The sequence below is a fragment of the Malaya genurostris genome, chromosome 2, assembly GCF_030247185.1.
Source record: "Malaya genurostris strain Urasoe2022 chromosome 2, Malgen_1.1, whole genome shotgun sequence".
In the NCBI taxonomy this organism is placed as follows: Eukaryota; Metazoa; Arthropoda; class Insecta; order Diptera; family Culicidae; genus Malaya; species Malaya genurostris.
Genome location: NC_080571.1, coordinates 188,787,350 through 188,803,207, shown reverse-complemented (window position 1 = coordinate 188,803,207; position 15,858 = coordinate 188,787,350). Strand labels below are relative to the sequence as shown.

General features: G+C 38.8%; 1 protein-coding gene across 1 annotated transcript in view; it reads right to left on the bottom strand.

Moving 5' to 3' along the window:
- Positions 1 to 695: 695 nt before the first annotated feature.
- The window catches only part of LOC131432776 (FAD synthase-like), a 94,269-nt gene continuing 79,106 nt past the window's right edge, over positions 696 to 15,858 (bottom strand). Inside the window, exons 2-4 of the mRNA XM_058599280.1 lie at positions 1,134 to 1,481; positions 945 to 1,066; positions 696 to 884 (exon numbers count right to left, since the gene is read on the bottom strand). Coding sequence (XP_058455263.1) covers positions 746 to 884; positions 945 to 1,066; positions 1,134 to 1,481 — 609 coding nt within the window. The 3' untranslated portion in view covers positions 696 to 745. The remainder of the gene's footprint in view (positions 885 to 944; positions 1,067 to 1,133; positions 1,482 to 15,858) is intronic.

Here is a 15,858-nt window from a genome sequence, read left to right as displayed (position 1 = left end):
CAAAATTTCAAACATGAAAATGTCGGATAAAGCTAATTCTACGCAGAGAAAGTTTTATATTTTACTCATTTTTTGACAGCTGGTCACAGTATTCGAAAATGAGTACTTTTGAATCAGCCACTGAGTACCCACAAGTAAGCGTGTAGTTTGGCCGAGTGTGATGATATATATATATATATATATATATATATATATATATATATATATATATATATATATATATATATATATATATATATATATATATATATATATATATATATATATATATATATATATATATATATATATGTGAAACACATCAAATGCATCAATGGAAAACGTTTATTGGTGTAAACAAATCAGTGCACATCAAAAAGCTCCTCTTTATTTGTTATTATTTTTTATTATTTCAGCTTTGGTAGGTTTGGATAACCTATTCAAAGCTCACACTGCTTTTTTTCTACACTAGCGTATGCTTAAGTTTGCTCTCATTTGTTTCCTTCTCCAATGCTGCTCTTATCGGAGAATATGTCAAAATTTGGTTTGCTTCGAAACAAACCAACTTCGGTTATTCCGGTCATATGAATCCGGTTTCGTAAGAATTAAAAATAGTGATCAAAAACAGCAAAACACGCTTTTCTTCAAAATGGCCAAATCGATTTCCACAAACTTGTTATTCTACAAATATTTCAATATAAAATAAAACGAACAGATAAGCAGAAATAAAATTTATTTATAAAAACGATTAAAAAACCCCAAAAGTCTACATTCGTCCTGCTCTTTCATATTTATCTGCTTCTTGTAATTGATACGCTGGTAAGTATGTATATTCTCCACATTCACCAATTCTTTTCAGATGCGGATTCGGGATAGTGTTGGATTTATCACCGATAGATGTATATCTGATATTGATAAGAGTATAGTTAAGCTATCTGTAAATGAATTTCGCATTATTTTCTCACCCTCTATCGTACAAGCAACAATAGGGTACGTTATTTTCTCTAATGTAATCCCACACTTCAGCGCAAGACCAATCGAGCAATGGATTAATCCGCATTATAAGGGGCCAATCTGGATCAGTTTCCTATAACAAAGTAAAATTAAATTATGTATTTAGATGGAGAAGCAGTTGTTCACTTTGTCTTTTCTACCTGTATCGGCTTCAAAAGTTCACAATATGGATCCGACCTTCGAGATCCCATCAAACAGGACTTCATGCGAGGATTTTCCTGACATATTCTTTCCAAAACTGACTTAATTCCTCCTCTCATAGTTTCTATATTTATATTATAATGATTTTTGCAATGATCTACGAACTCTTCTATTTCTTCAAACGGATCGACTGGTTGTACATATATACATCGAAGACTTAACTCGTAGTTTAAGTGACTGGGAAGCAATCTTTTTACTACATCTAGCAGTACCGTGCAGTCTTTACCACCGTTGAAAGAAAGGAATATTTCATCCTCCTCGTAATTCAAAAAAACATGCTGTAACAGCTGAAATAAACAAATTTGATAGCTATATGAATTTTTGGTCCAAACACAAATCAATAATTTATCATTTCATTTAATTGTAACAATTGATGGAAACTTCCTAAAGAAAGCTACCTTTTATTACTTTTCATATGTTAGTTATTTATTACGTAAATGTATTCATTACATTTACGTAATAAATAACTAAAAATTTAAACATTGTTAACATTTTAAGTTATTTAAATATTGTTAGGGTTTTGACTTTCTCATATATGCCCTCCCGTGGTTGATGGGCTTGACGGTACTGCAAACATCATCAGATTAATTATTGTTACAATTTAATATAAATATGTGTTATAACTTTTAGTTTAATTATTGAATTTATTGAGTGAGGCATGATTTGAATAAGATGTTGATTGCAATACGCTCCAACATCCGGGGTTGGAGAGGCCGGTAGGGCTTAACTGAGCTCTTTTTTTATGTTTCATTTTCATACTACCGGCCCTTATTACCAGTGTGAAGTGGAAATTAAGTGAAATGAACGTACCCCAGTCAGGTTTCACACGATAACGGAATAGTTGAATGGTGAATTAAGTTTATCTTTGACGTTTATTCTGTGAGGTTGTGTCGTGCTCGTGTGGGATCTGATGGATGAGGTGATATGTGAGTGAAGTGTAAGTGAAGTGGAATGCAAGAACGGTAATAAAGGCTACCGTTTCAGCTCAGGACCAACGATCGACCAATAGAAGAGATAGAAATTGGGTGACGGCACCTCCATCCATCTCAAATCCATTAGTCATTTCATATATGAAAACCATTAGTTAGAGCGAGATCTGTTGTGTCTGTTCGATAGATTGACTTCGAGAGTGAGATGAGGTTAGGAGTATTTCGCGTCGCTATAACAGCAATAACGTACATTTTCTGAACTACTTTTATGTGGTATTGCCTATCAGAGATGAAGCAAAGATTTTGTATTTGATTTCATCACAATTCATTTATTGAAAGTCGAGTAATCGGTAGAATAATATGGTGACTCTATTAATGAAATGACTATTGGCACAATGAATTTAGTTAAAATCTATTAGAATAGAAATAGTAAATCAATGTTACGATGTTTGCGTGTGAAATACATATTTGTATATACGTATATGTATGTACACATGTGTGTGTATGTATGTGTGTATGTCAGTATGCCTTGGTGCCTGTATATATTTATACATGTATGTATGTATGCGTTGTATCAAATACAACGCGTGATACATGTCGATTGTGAATGAATAAGATTTTTTTTTTGTTTCAATTATAGAGGCTTTAACATCTTCCCTAGGCTTTGGATGATGAGCTACAGGGTGCGTACCCCCGCTTGGTGGATGGGGGTGGGAGTCAATTTACACTTCGCGTATTTACAAAGTCTGACCATACCGAGATCGATCGTTAGCTTATAAATGTAAAAGATGAAAATTATTGTGTTGTCTGAATCGATCACGGAGTGGACAGGACTAATAATGCTTGAAATTGACAATAGGTCATTAGGTGGTTTCGAGCATTCTTATGCCTGGAATTGGTCACCAATTTGAATTATTTTGATCCAGTTGGGATGAATATTAATATATCATATTCGTCCTGAGCTTGGTGAATTTAATTCTAAAAGGAGGACTATTGTTATCAGGAATAGGAGTAAATTGATATCCTATGAACCGTTTAAGAACTTTCAAACCTTTCCGATCCGGCTCGGTATCGGTAATGTTTACAAATTGCAATGATGACGAAACTGATTAATCAAGTGTGAATACACTCTCATATCGGGAAAGGTTTGAATGTACTTAGATTTCTCAAACTTGGACACAGATTCACCTTCCAACTAAGAGTGTGAGATGTGTGTTTCTGGAAGAGAACGGTTCACGTGGACCATTTCATCCAATCACACCTAGTATTTCTTCACGAAATACATGTAGTTCTTGTTTCCTGGATGCGTGCTCAACACTAGAAGGCCCAAAGATTATAGACAAAAACGATATGGATATACTAGGATGCTACAGGAATACCAAAAGGAAATTGAAAACAAATCAAGAGCCCCAGTGAAACGACGAAACATTGGTATGTTATTGTAATAAATCTTTTGATGACATATTAACTTTTGGTAAGTCACAATATTTCTATTTTTATTATTACTTTTATTATTACTTTTATTATTATCATTATTATTATTGTTGTTGTTATTGTAATATTATAAATATTTATTTCTTTATTCTTGATAAATTATCACATTGAGATATTAACAGGTTTCTCCGGCATAATAAAAAAGCGATGCAATGGGGAAAAGGAAATGTAACGTAACTTCGACAAAGATAGAATTAATCAGAGCAGATTAGAATGGATAGTGTTAGTAGTCCAAACATATCTACATCTGTTTAGGAACTTTAAAGTAATAATCGTTTGTACCGCTTCAGACATATAAGACTATTTAGGAAAGCAGGGACAAGACCGAAGCGGATACAATGCGAAATTTGCAAAGTTTCATCGACGAGGACATCTAAGACACAGAAGCAGCTGGTAGGATGACAAAATACGAATACGACAGAGACGCACGACTCAATGATTGACTGGTTACAGGGTGAAGCACACACTTCCTGCTCAAGTGACAAATTCTCTGGCGAACTTGCAATAGAAGATACTCGTATCTTTCGTTGCAAATTGATAGCCGCAAAGGAATCTGTCGCTTGGGTTACATGCTGGAGGATTTCCTCCTTCGTTACTAGTGTTCATTTGGGCACATAGCCTAGTTCGTCTGGTATGGAAAGTGTGGATCGTTGTAACCACCCCCCTCGGCCAGAGCAGCCTATAAAGGAAAAAAAAAAAAAAGTTCCGTACGCTTTATTTTCAGCCATAAACACAGTAGTTAGTAGTAGTTAGTTAACTTCTAAATGCTAAATTTCCCTATTCATCTCCACTATCCCTAACCTAATGTATCTGAAACCAGTGGGACTCAGAGCAGCGCCTGCTGGTGGAGGAAGCCGGTGTGCTATACGGTCTAGTGCATATCAACGGTCAGGCTCTAGTAGGCTCACAACCAGCTTGTAGTGAACCTCACTCAAGCAGATGGGCGGACACGGTCTGCCAGGTTGTGGGCTGATAAATTACAATTACAATTACAATTATAGAGGCTTTAACATCTTAGGTCATTCGCCTCTTCGGACCAGAAAATCTTTCTGACCCTATGTGCGGGGTTGGGAATCGAACCCAGGCGGGCTGCGTGAAAGGCATCGACTATCCCATCACGCTATACCCGTCCCCAATGAATAAGATGTTGATTGCATTACGCTCCAACATCCGGGGTTGGAGAGGCCGGTAGGGTTTAACTGAGCTCTTTTTATGTTTCATTTTCACACTACCGGTGCCTATTACCAGTGTGAAGTGGAAATTAAGTGAAATGAACGTACCCCAGTCAGGTTTCACACGATGACAACAGGTGAACGGTGAATCGAGTCCATATTTGATGTTTATTGGTGGTTTGTGTACAATGGATCACTGTGGAATGAGATAGAATATTGTAGAATAGAATGAAATAATAATGACTTAACCAATGGACAAACCACTGATAGCTGTCAAACGATGTTCATCCAGTTTGTATTGTGAGGATGTATCGTTTGGGACCTGATGGGTGGGATGATGTGTGAGTGAAGTGTAAGAGTAACTGCATGCAAGAATGGTAATGAAGGTCACCATTTCAGCTCAGGATTAGTGATCGATCATTAGAAGAGATAGAAATTGGGTAACGGTACCCCCATTCATCTCAAATCCATTAGTCATTTCATATACGAGAACCATTTGTTATAGCGACATCTGTTATCTCTGTTTGATAGATTAATTTCAGAAGTAACATGAAATTTGGAACACTTTGCTTTGCTAAAACAGCAGTATTGAACCATTTCCGAGCTAATACTATGCGTTATTGCTTCTTAGAGAAGAGGCAAAGACTTTGTATTCGGTTTTATCACAATTAATTTATTAAAAGACGAGTGATCGCCAAAATGACATGGTGACTCTACTAATGAGATGACTATTGTCACACTAGTTTTAGTAGGATCTATTAGAGTAGAAATAGTAACTCAATGTTGTAATGCTTGCGTGTGGAATACATGTGGGAATGTATGCATGTGTGAATGTGTGTAAATGTGTGTGTATGTATGTGTTTTTGTGTGTATGTACAATATACATTTGACCGTGCCTTTGAGTGCGTTGTATCAAATTGGTAGTGGTACATTTCGATTGGGAATCTAGGTTTACTTGCTGCTCAAAACGCCTGAGTTTATGGTAAACACAGATTATGAACAATCGAAGATAATGAAATGGAAACATGTTATAGGGGTGATAGCTAAATGATTGAAGAGTAAAATTATATTTCGTAATAGTCAAATATCACTGAGCGTTAGCGTCATGTTTACATTTCCTTATCCGTTGAACCATTCTGAGTGGCAAAACACACATAATGTATATACAGTTCACTAACCCTTGATTTCTCTATCTTGCTTGCATGACACGCCGACAATGAGAGAAAGAATCGGATGAAGCAGAAGCACTTCTAAAACTGAACAGAACAAGAGGAGAAAAAAGAATGGAATGAAGGAGAAAGAAATAAAAAAAAAGAAGGAAAGAAGGAAAAAGAAAAGAGAAAAATTACCATACTCGTCCAGAACAAGCAAAGCGCATCAAAAAAAGAAGGAAAAGAAAAGAAGAAGAAAAAAGTAAAAGAGAAAAAGGAAAAACTAAGAGATATAGCAATGGAATGGAATGGAATATTGGTTAATATTGGAAATGTTGGTAAGAAAAATAATATTATTGCATACAACTAACTTTTACATTCAAGGAACAAAATAACATGCCATCAAAGGACGGAGTGGAAATAATGTAGAAGGAAAAAATACAACGAAACTCAGTTGAATTGAACAATGGGGGATAAGGTAACACAAAACTAAAGGTAAGGAAATCAACCTTATTAAAAAAATGCTGGGAAACAATGTAATTTCCTCATATTGAAAGAGGCGTTTATATGGCGCGTATGCGCTAATTCGGCCTGATACAAATTAACGGGGAGGGCAATACATTTTGGACAGGGCTGTAAAAAGCTGATTGGAACCCTTTCCCCACCAAAATGTAATATAAGGAAACTATAAGGAAAGGTTTTGACTTTCTCATATATGTGTGTATATGTGTGTGTATGTATGTCTGTCTGCGTTCCACCATCAGTTCAAGACAATACCAGTAGATGCGGGTAGATTTACAGTAGATCCGAATTTGATTATCAGATAGCTTTTATAGTATTACTGTTCAGAAGGCCAAAATGGGTTTTGTGAACCCGAAGTCTTCCAGCAAAACCATCCAACCATATAATAAATAATTCCCATATACCAGCTTGAGCCCGCCTGATGGTTTGTTTGTTAAAAGAGTGCGTCTTCTCATTTGAGACCTTCCGGGGGAAACAGAAGCTTCCCCCACTTGACTCAGGTTGGCAATCCACTCATTCATCAAGTCATTCACTTATAAGATACCCTGATGCACTCCCAGCTCCTCTCCGTTGTCGATAGAACTGATTATATAATATACAACAGCACAATATTAAATAACATAACAAACCATAATATATTATAGCCTATGCTACAACACAATACAATATAATATACTATGATATGAAATATCATATTATAATATATTCCAATATAACACAATATAAAATAGAGAAAGGTGCTCGGTTGCCGACAGTGTTCGGTTGCCGGTACACCACCGTAACTTTTGACAGAAAGCAGATAGCCTCATTCCGATAAAAGTCATGTGTGTGTAACAGCACAGCGATTTTTTTTGTACCGAATACCGAAACAAACAGACGCTTGTATTTTTTGCTGCGCTCAAAACAAATTTTAATTACGTGAAAATCAACACAAAAGTTTATTCTGGCTTTTTTAAAGTATCATAAATTTTATTTATTTATTTATTATCATCGAACATTACAGTCTTAATGATATGAGTGGGGAAAAGCCCGTTTGAGTGTACCATTTCAATGCCACTATTCTCAAAGAGGCATAAAAACCACTATCTTTTCCAATACACTAAAATTTACACATAACACATACAAAATTGTCGTTGTTAATAAATAAAACTATACAAACATCATACGTTAATCATACAAACACCAATAAATAGTATACATAAATATCACAGTAATTGTAGTCTTCGTATAGAGGATGCAAAATTTTTTGATGAGTCACCAAACTCTGCTCATGAAAAAGTACGTATCATTGAAGATACTGATTCGTGATATCCATAGCTCGTCCGATGAAACCTCGTTGATAATAACGACACATCGCGGGTTCTTCTAGTGGCTCGATGATCCAAACGGGATTGTAGTTCAGCTGCGTCAATTTCACCATTGAGAATTTTCGCAACTGTTAAGGCTTGTTGAATACGACGACGACGTTTCAATGATTCAATATTTACTAGCTGACAACGATATTGATATGGCGGTAGGTTCTGCGGGTCACGCCAAGGTAGAGTCCAGAGAGCTAATCGTATGAAGCTTTTCTGAACTCTTTCTAGTTCTAGGCACCAAGTTAACTGATACGGATTCCAAATTGAGGTTGAAAACTCAAGAATTGGCCGAACTAAGGAGCAATAAAGAGATTTTAAGCAATATGGATTCGTAAAGTCACGAGATATTTTAGTTATGAATACCAGTTGTCGATTCGCTTTTTTAGTTATATGAGCCATGTGGGAGCTGAAGCTCAGTTTGTGGTCCAATATAATGCCAAGATCACTGATTTCATTGAGTCTACGTAACGGTATACCATCAATGCTGTAACTCAAGATGATCGGATCGCTTTCCCTATGAAAAGTCATTAAGCAGATTTGTTCGACACCAATCCACGAAGCTGTTCAATAGTGTTTGCAATCGAACGCAGTCTTCGGTCGAATTCACTGCTAAATAGAGTTTGAGATCGTCAGCAAATATTAGTTTTCATCCAGTACCCAAATCGGAAGCTACATCATTAAAAAAGAGTATGAAAAGCAGGGGACAAAGATTACTACCCTGTGGTACTCCTGATCCATTAGTAAATGCAGATGATTCGCAAGAACCCAGTTTTACACGAATGATTCTGTGGGTAAGGTAAGACAGTAGCCAAGTAATTAGCTTGTGTGTGGCTCCGAGCAGACTGAATTTGCGAAGAAGAACTTCATGGTCGATACGATCGAAAGCTGCTTTCAGGTCAGTGTATATAACATCCATCTGTAATTTATTATATTTATAATTTATCCCGGGTTGGCGGTTCAACGCATAGGACGCTGGTCTTACAAGCCAGTTGTCGTATGTTCGAGCCCCGACCTGGAAGGATTCTTAGTGTCAGTAGGATCCATAGTACTAGCCATGCAATGATTCTGTACACTAAGAATCGGCTGCGAAGTCTGTTGAAACAGAAAGGCCAAATTCCACCAAAGGAATGTAATGCCAAGACTTTGCTTTGTAATTTATTCTCCATTTGGTCGATACATGTTGACGTAAATTGCAGTAAATTCGTTAAAACAGAACGGCCAGGCATGAATCCATGCTGATCAGTTGAAATGTAGCTAGCGATACGACGGAGAATAAATTGATTGACGATGATTTCAAATATTTTACTTCCTGCCGAAAGATTCGTAATTCCACGATACTGTTGGACATTCCGTCTATCTCCATTTTTAAACACAGGAAACATGTAGGATTGTTTCCAAATATCGGAAAACTTTGCCTCATTAAACGATTGGTTGAAGATTTGAGATAATGGTACCGATAAAGCAGCTGCACAGATGCGATAAATAACAGTAGGAATTCCATCAGGACCAGGAGAGAATGAGCTTTTAAGCTTTCTGGCAGCGCTAAGTACCATATCAGGTGACACATGAAAGGTGTTTAAATCGGCAACGTTGTGCGGTACACTAGTTAATACTGAGGTCAACTCAGAGTAAGATGCAGAGCAGGAAGTAAACACAGAGGCAAAGTGTTTTGCAAACAGTTCACAAGCAGTGGCTGTAGAAGATGCTGTCACTTCTTCAAGGTAGACATTAGGTGGTACATTTGATGTTTTCCTTTTCGAATTAACGAAGTTCCAAAACCCTTTAGGGTTACATCGCAATCTAGATTGAACTCGAAGAACATAAGACCTATATAAGGCAGCATTAAGATTCCGATATGCAATTGTAGCGTTATGGATATCATGAGCAGTGACAGTCGAACGTCTACGGCGAAGTTTACGCTGACAGGCATTTCGTTTTCGGCGCAAATAACGCAGTAGTGGTGTACTCCAAGGTGGGGAAATCGGTCTACGTGTAACGGGAAGATTTGAAGCAAGCCAGTCTTGTAATACATTACAAAATTGAAATGTCATTGTGTCAATATCAGATTATCCAAACAATGTTTACTAACTAATACGACTTACTTTACTATGGGGTGCCTTTTCAAAATTAATCATATGAAAGAATGGGCAGAACTTAATCGTGAATATCTCGACTTGTATTAATGGTAGAAACATAATTCTTTCACCATTTCATCAAAAATATGATCAGGAATTAAGGATAATATTTTGAACAGTGCGATAACCACAAACAACTCAAAAATTAAGTTTTCTTAAAATTTGAAAACAACGCGGAAAACTCTTTACTTTCGCTTGTGTTTTTCGCGCAAGGACGACGATTTTGAGGTAGTCAGGCACATGTCTTCAACTGAATGTGTATAAAAGGGGAACCGAGGTCGAAAATCGATCATTTCTTTTCGTGCGTTCGGTGGAAGCAGACGTCGTGGGAGTGGAATCATCAACCAGCAGCGACGGAGAATGCACCTTCTGTGTGGTTAAAACCTCAAACGCACAGGTCGCATCTCTCATTCGCTTGCTGGCCATCATGGCGAGAGGACTGGAATCGCGGGAGTTAAACCTTCAACCAGCAGCGACGGAGAATGCACCTTCTGCGTGGTTAAAACCTCAAACGCTCAGGTCGCATCTCTCATTCGCTTGCTGGACATCGGAGCGAGAAGACTGGCATCGCGGGAGTTAAACCTTCAACCAGCAGCGACGGAGAATGCACCTTCTGCGTGGTTAAAACCTCAAACGCTCAGGTCGCATCTCTCATTCGCTTGCTGGCCATCGAAGCGAGAGGACTGGCATCGCGGGAGTTAAACCTTCAACCAGCAGCGACGGAGAATGCACCTTCTGCGTGGTTAAAACCTCAAACGCTCAGGTCGCATCTCTCATTCGCTTGCTGGCCATCGAAGCGAGAGGACTGGCATCACGGGAGTTAAAACTTCAACCAGCAGCGACGGAGAATGCACCTTCTGCGTGGTTAAAACCTCAAACGCCCAGGTCGCATCTCTCATTCGCTTGCTGGCCATCGAAGCGAGAGGACTGGCATCGCGGGAGTTAAACCTTCAACCAGCAGAGAAGGAGAATGCACCTTCTGCGTGGTTAAAACCTCAAACGCTCAGGTCGCATCTCTCATTCGCTTGCTGGCCATCGAAGCGAGAGGACTGGCATCGCGGGAGTTAAACCTTCAACCAGCAGCGACGGAGAATGCACCTTCTGCGTGGTTGAAACCTCAAACGCTCAGGACGCATCTCTCATTCGCTTGCTGGCCATCGAAGCGAGAGGACTGGCATCGCGGAAGTTAAACCTTAAATCAGCAGCGACGGAGAATGCACCTTCTGCGTGGTTAAAACCTCAAACGCTCGGGTCGCATCTCTCATTCGCTTGCTGGCCATCGAAGCGAGAGGACTGGCATCGCGGGAGTTAAACCTTCAACCAGCAGCGACGGAGAACGCACCTTCTGCGTGGTTAAAACCTCAAACGCTCAGGTCGCATCTCTCATTCACTTGCTGGCCATCGAAGCGAGAGGACTGGCATCGCGAGAGTTTAACTTTCAACCAGCAGCGACAGAGAATGCACCTTCTGCGTTGTTAAAATCTCAAACGCTCAGGTCGCATCTCTCATTCGCTTGCTGGCCATCAATGCGTGCTGGAACTGGATTCTGGAACTGTATTCCGGAGCTGATTTGAGTTTCGAAATTGCAGTTCTAGAATTGAAACTGGATTCTGAGTCTGTTTGTTGGATTTAAATTTAGGTCTTGAACTCAGGGTCCAGTTCTCTATTCCAGACTTCTATTCGGTTCTTTTTAAAACCATAATAATACTCCTAAAGAATTATGCGGAATTTACTTTACTTTACCTCTATACAACCCATTTTTTATTCATGGCGAAAAATCGTCTTCAAATTTCGGAGCTTAGTTCCGGAATATGGGTTTAGAATTCAGAGTCTGCGTGCTGAACTGGATTCTGGAAAATGATTCCGAATCTGATTTCAGCTTCGAAATTGTAGTTCTAGACCTAAAATACAACTGAGTTCTGAGTCTGTTCTAAGTTCTGAATTTAATTCTTGAACTCATATCTAGTTCCTAATTTCAGAATTCTTCAAATCGGTTCTTTTTAGAACCATAATAATACTCCCAAAGAATTATGAAAAATTTTACTTTTCTGTACTCTATACAGCCCATTTTGTGAATACAACTTACATTATTATGGAGCGCCTTTTCAAAATTAGCCATATGGAAGAATGGGCAAAACTTAACCATGAATATCTCGACTTGTATTAAAGGCAGCAACACAATTCTTTCACTATGTCATCAAAAATATGATCAGGAATTTAGGATAATATTTTGAAAAGTGTGGGATAACCACAAACAACTCAAGAATTAAGTTTTCTGAAAATTTTAAAACAACGCGGAAAAATCTTTACTTTTGCTTGGGTTTTTCGCGCAAGGACGACGATTTTGAGGTAGTCAGGCACATATCTTCAACTGAACGTTATAAAAGGGGAACCGTGGTCGGAAATCGATCATTTCTTCTTGTGCGTTGAATGAAAGCAGACCTCAGGGCGAGAAGACGCATTCAAACAGCGGCATCGGAGAGCGTACCTTATGCGTGGTTAAAAACCTCAAACGCTCAGGTCGTAGTTCTCATTTGCCTTCTGGTCGTCAAGACGAGAAGTCGCATTAAACCAGTTTCGCATTATTTGGCACTGCGAGCGGATGTATCGGTTTGTACGCAAAGCTAGTTTCAATTCAAGCAAGAACGATTGCATCAGCTGCTGATGGTTTGCATTGGACAGAAAGAAAACAAAAAACGAAAAGTGGACAACATTATATAAAATCAGTCGTTCTAATGGCTCTAAATATTATCTAAAGAATTATTAAGATTACTTCTTTGCAAATCGAAGGTAGAAATCATCAGTTTAGTGAATTTCCAAAGTTATTTGATTTGCTTCGTGCACTTTTCGCTGTGCGAAAATCGTTCGAGAAAAATGTTCCGAACTGTGCTAAATATCGTAGAGAATTCCACAATTTGGTCCTTCTAAAAGGCAGAAATGTACTGCATCTTGATATCTTCTTTCAATGACATATGCAAATCCGAAATGATATAATCGACGTCAAAAATCGTTGAAAATTTTAGTAGTGAAAAGGGAGAAAGTTTCGCAATTCACACAATCGATCAACTATCAATTCAAATTCGAAAGTGTAAAGAAATCGTGTCAGTTTTATTCGTATTCACGACATCCAGTTATGTATCTGACATTACACACCCGTACTTTTTTAGTTGAACCGAAAACCAAATCAAGGACACACCCGAGGTTGTTAGCATGTAAATTGAACTGATTGAGATTCAAGAAATCCATTAATCAAGGCAGTACTAGCAGGTGATAGCTGAGATAAATTATCAACACGAATATTATCAATAGATACCCAATTCAACCGTGGTTGGTTGTAATCACCGCAAACCAAAACCATATCTTCGGTAGAACCTTTGTCGCATAGCTCTTGGACTGATGCAATATGGAACTCAATAGTACGAACATCTCTGCTTATATCAGGAGGAATATAAATAGCACAGAGAAGCAATTTACGGTTCCCAATGCTAACCGAAACGCAAACCTGTTCCAAGTTTGATTCATGAGTAACGTTTACGCGTGAACTAATATGGCGATCCGAAACTGCAATTAAAACTCCTCCAAAGCTCTCTTTTCGGCTGTTGTTTTCATTCTGGTCACAGCGGAATACGTTGGATGAGCTGCCAAATAATTTAATAGACTGAATTCGATCGTCAAGTCCTGTTTCCGTCATCACAGTGATATCCAAATTGCAGTCACATATAGCTACGAAAGCAGCATCTATTTTAGAGCGCAGGCCACGGACGTTTTGATAGTACAACCATATACTGTTGAGATGTTGTTGAGAAGCAAGTTGAAAAGTAGTCTGAAACGGTATTATTCCATTCAATGTGTGTGCAGTATCAAGCCTAGCTTCGGGAAGACAAAAACGCTCTTGATTTTTATCTAACGAACTAGGGTTGGCACTGGTTTCTAAGTTACACTCAGGAGTACCAACAAATTCTCCTGGAAGGAATAGGCTGGTTCGTGACAAAATCTGTAATTGAGACATCTCTCTCAGCGATAGTGAAGTATCAATCCTAGCTTCGGAGTGACATATACGTGTAAGATTTTTACCTGAGAAACCAGGGTTGGCACTGGTATATGAACATGAGTCCACCGTATCATCTGATCGCTAGGAGTTGTCAATTCTCAATTTGGCCATTTTTAGGCGCTTCAAGTAGAGCGGGCACTCCAAGCTCCATACAGTGTGGCAAGTTCCAGTAGCTTCATTGGTAGATGTCGACGCTCCAAACGATTTGGTACAGTTCACACACTTCTCAAAGTTGGAATTGCAATCATTGACTGCATGGTTTTCAGCACACTTAGGGCAACAGACAGGCTTATTGCAGGTGGACGCTTTGTGACCGTATCCGGAGCAATTGAAGCAACGAAAAACATCAACATCTTCGAAAATTCGGCAACGGTCCCAACCGATGAACATTTGCTGCAACTTCAGCAAGCAGTTGTAAGTGCGGGAGTCACATTCGAAAATTACTGCCGTAGGACTATTCCGAACATGCTCTCGTTTGTAAAATTTTACGATTTGAATTGTACATGGGTCCGGCAGAGTATTTTGTTTTTTTTTTTTTTTTTTAATTTTTCAATAAACTCGTTTTGGTTGAGATTATCCGATATTCCGACTATTTTGATCCTAGGCTTCAATGGTTTTTGGATTTCAATGTCATGCTTTTCTGATAACAAATCTCTAGAAGTTGACAGAAGCTTTGAGGAGTGCTCACTAGAGACGCATCTAACAAACCGCTGCATTATCTTTAAACTTTACATTGGTAACAGAAAACATGGTTGGATCTAGATTTAAACGAATGTCATTCTTGGTAATATCAGCCGCCTGTGATGACTTTGGTTTGAAAATAACAGTTTGCTTTAGTTTTTTCACAACTTCTGACTTCGACTTGGGTAAAATTGTATTAACATCAAAGCAATTTATATCAGATTCAGCATCATCCGCAACATTGCTGACATCACGATCAACTCTACGACGCTTACCGGACCTCAAAAGACCACCTTCGTCGATTGTCGAAAAGTCATTGTTTTTGTGCTTCAAGCGGTCACCGGTTACAGCTTTCGCACCAACTTGCTTTGGTTTAGATCGAGGCAAGCCAGTACCACCAGACACTATGTTAGCATAAGAACTCTTAGTATTGGAGGTGTCAGCTTTGGCAGACTTTAGTGCTGTCGAAATCACATTCACTTCACTCTTTACTGCTTTCTTAACAACTGAAGTCACGTGTGTAAGCAAAGGACCGTATGTTCGAAGTGAACACACGCGTTTTTCTTACAATTGACATCGGCAAAACGAAGGTGCCTATCACAGCAAAGGCATTACACCGTAGTGATAAAAAGTAGCATCCCCGCAAGTTCTGCCTGTGCATCGACTTCGCATCGGTATCGACAGTGGACGCTATTGTGTTATACTCGAGCAGCAGCCGACAGTAGCATACATCTATTGTTTGCTACCCGCATCGCAGCCGTACAATTCAGAGTCAAGGTCACACTGAGCCACAACGGAGGAGTGAAAGATCAACTCACCTAACAGATTGCCGGGTCATACTGTGAAGTATTTTTTCTAACTTTTTCTATTTTAATATTTTGTTTTTAATTCTTATTACAAGTGCGGGAGACTCTTTTCTATGCTCTATGAATATTGATGACAAAGGAGGTGTCTCGGAAGAAGGCGAAGTTTCAATGAACGAAGAACGTTTAGAAACCGAGTCTGAATGCGAGATGCTGCCATCTCCCCCTCCGAAAATATCTCCCCCTCTGATACCATCCCCCCTCCGATGCCTCCATCACTCTCTGAGATATTGCCGCTTCGTCGAAAAGTTTACCAAGACGATGGCTCGGGGGGTCCGTGGGTGGTATACTTCCGACCCAAATCACCC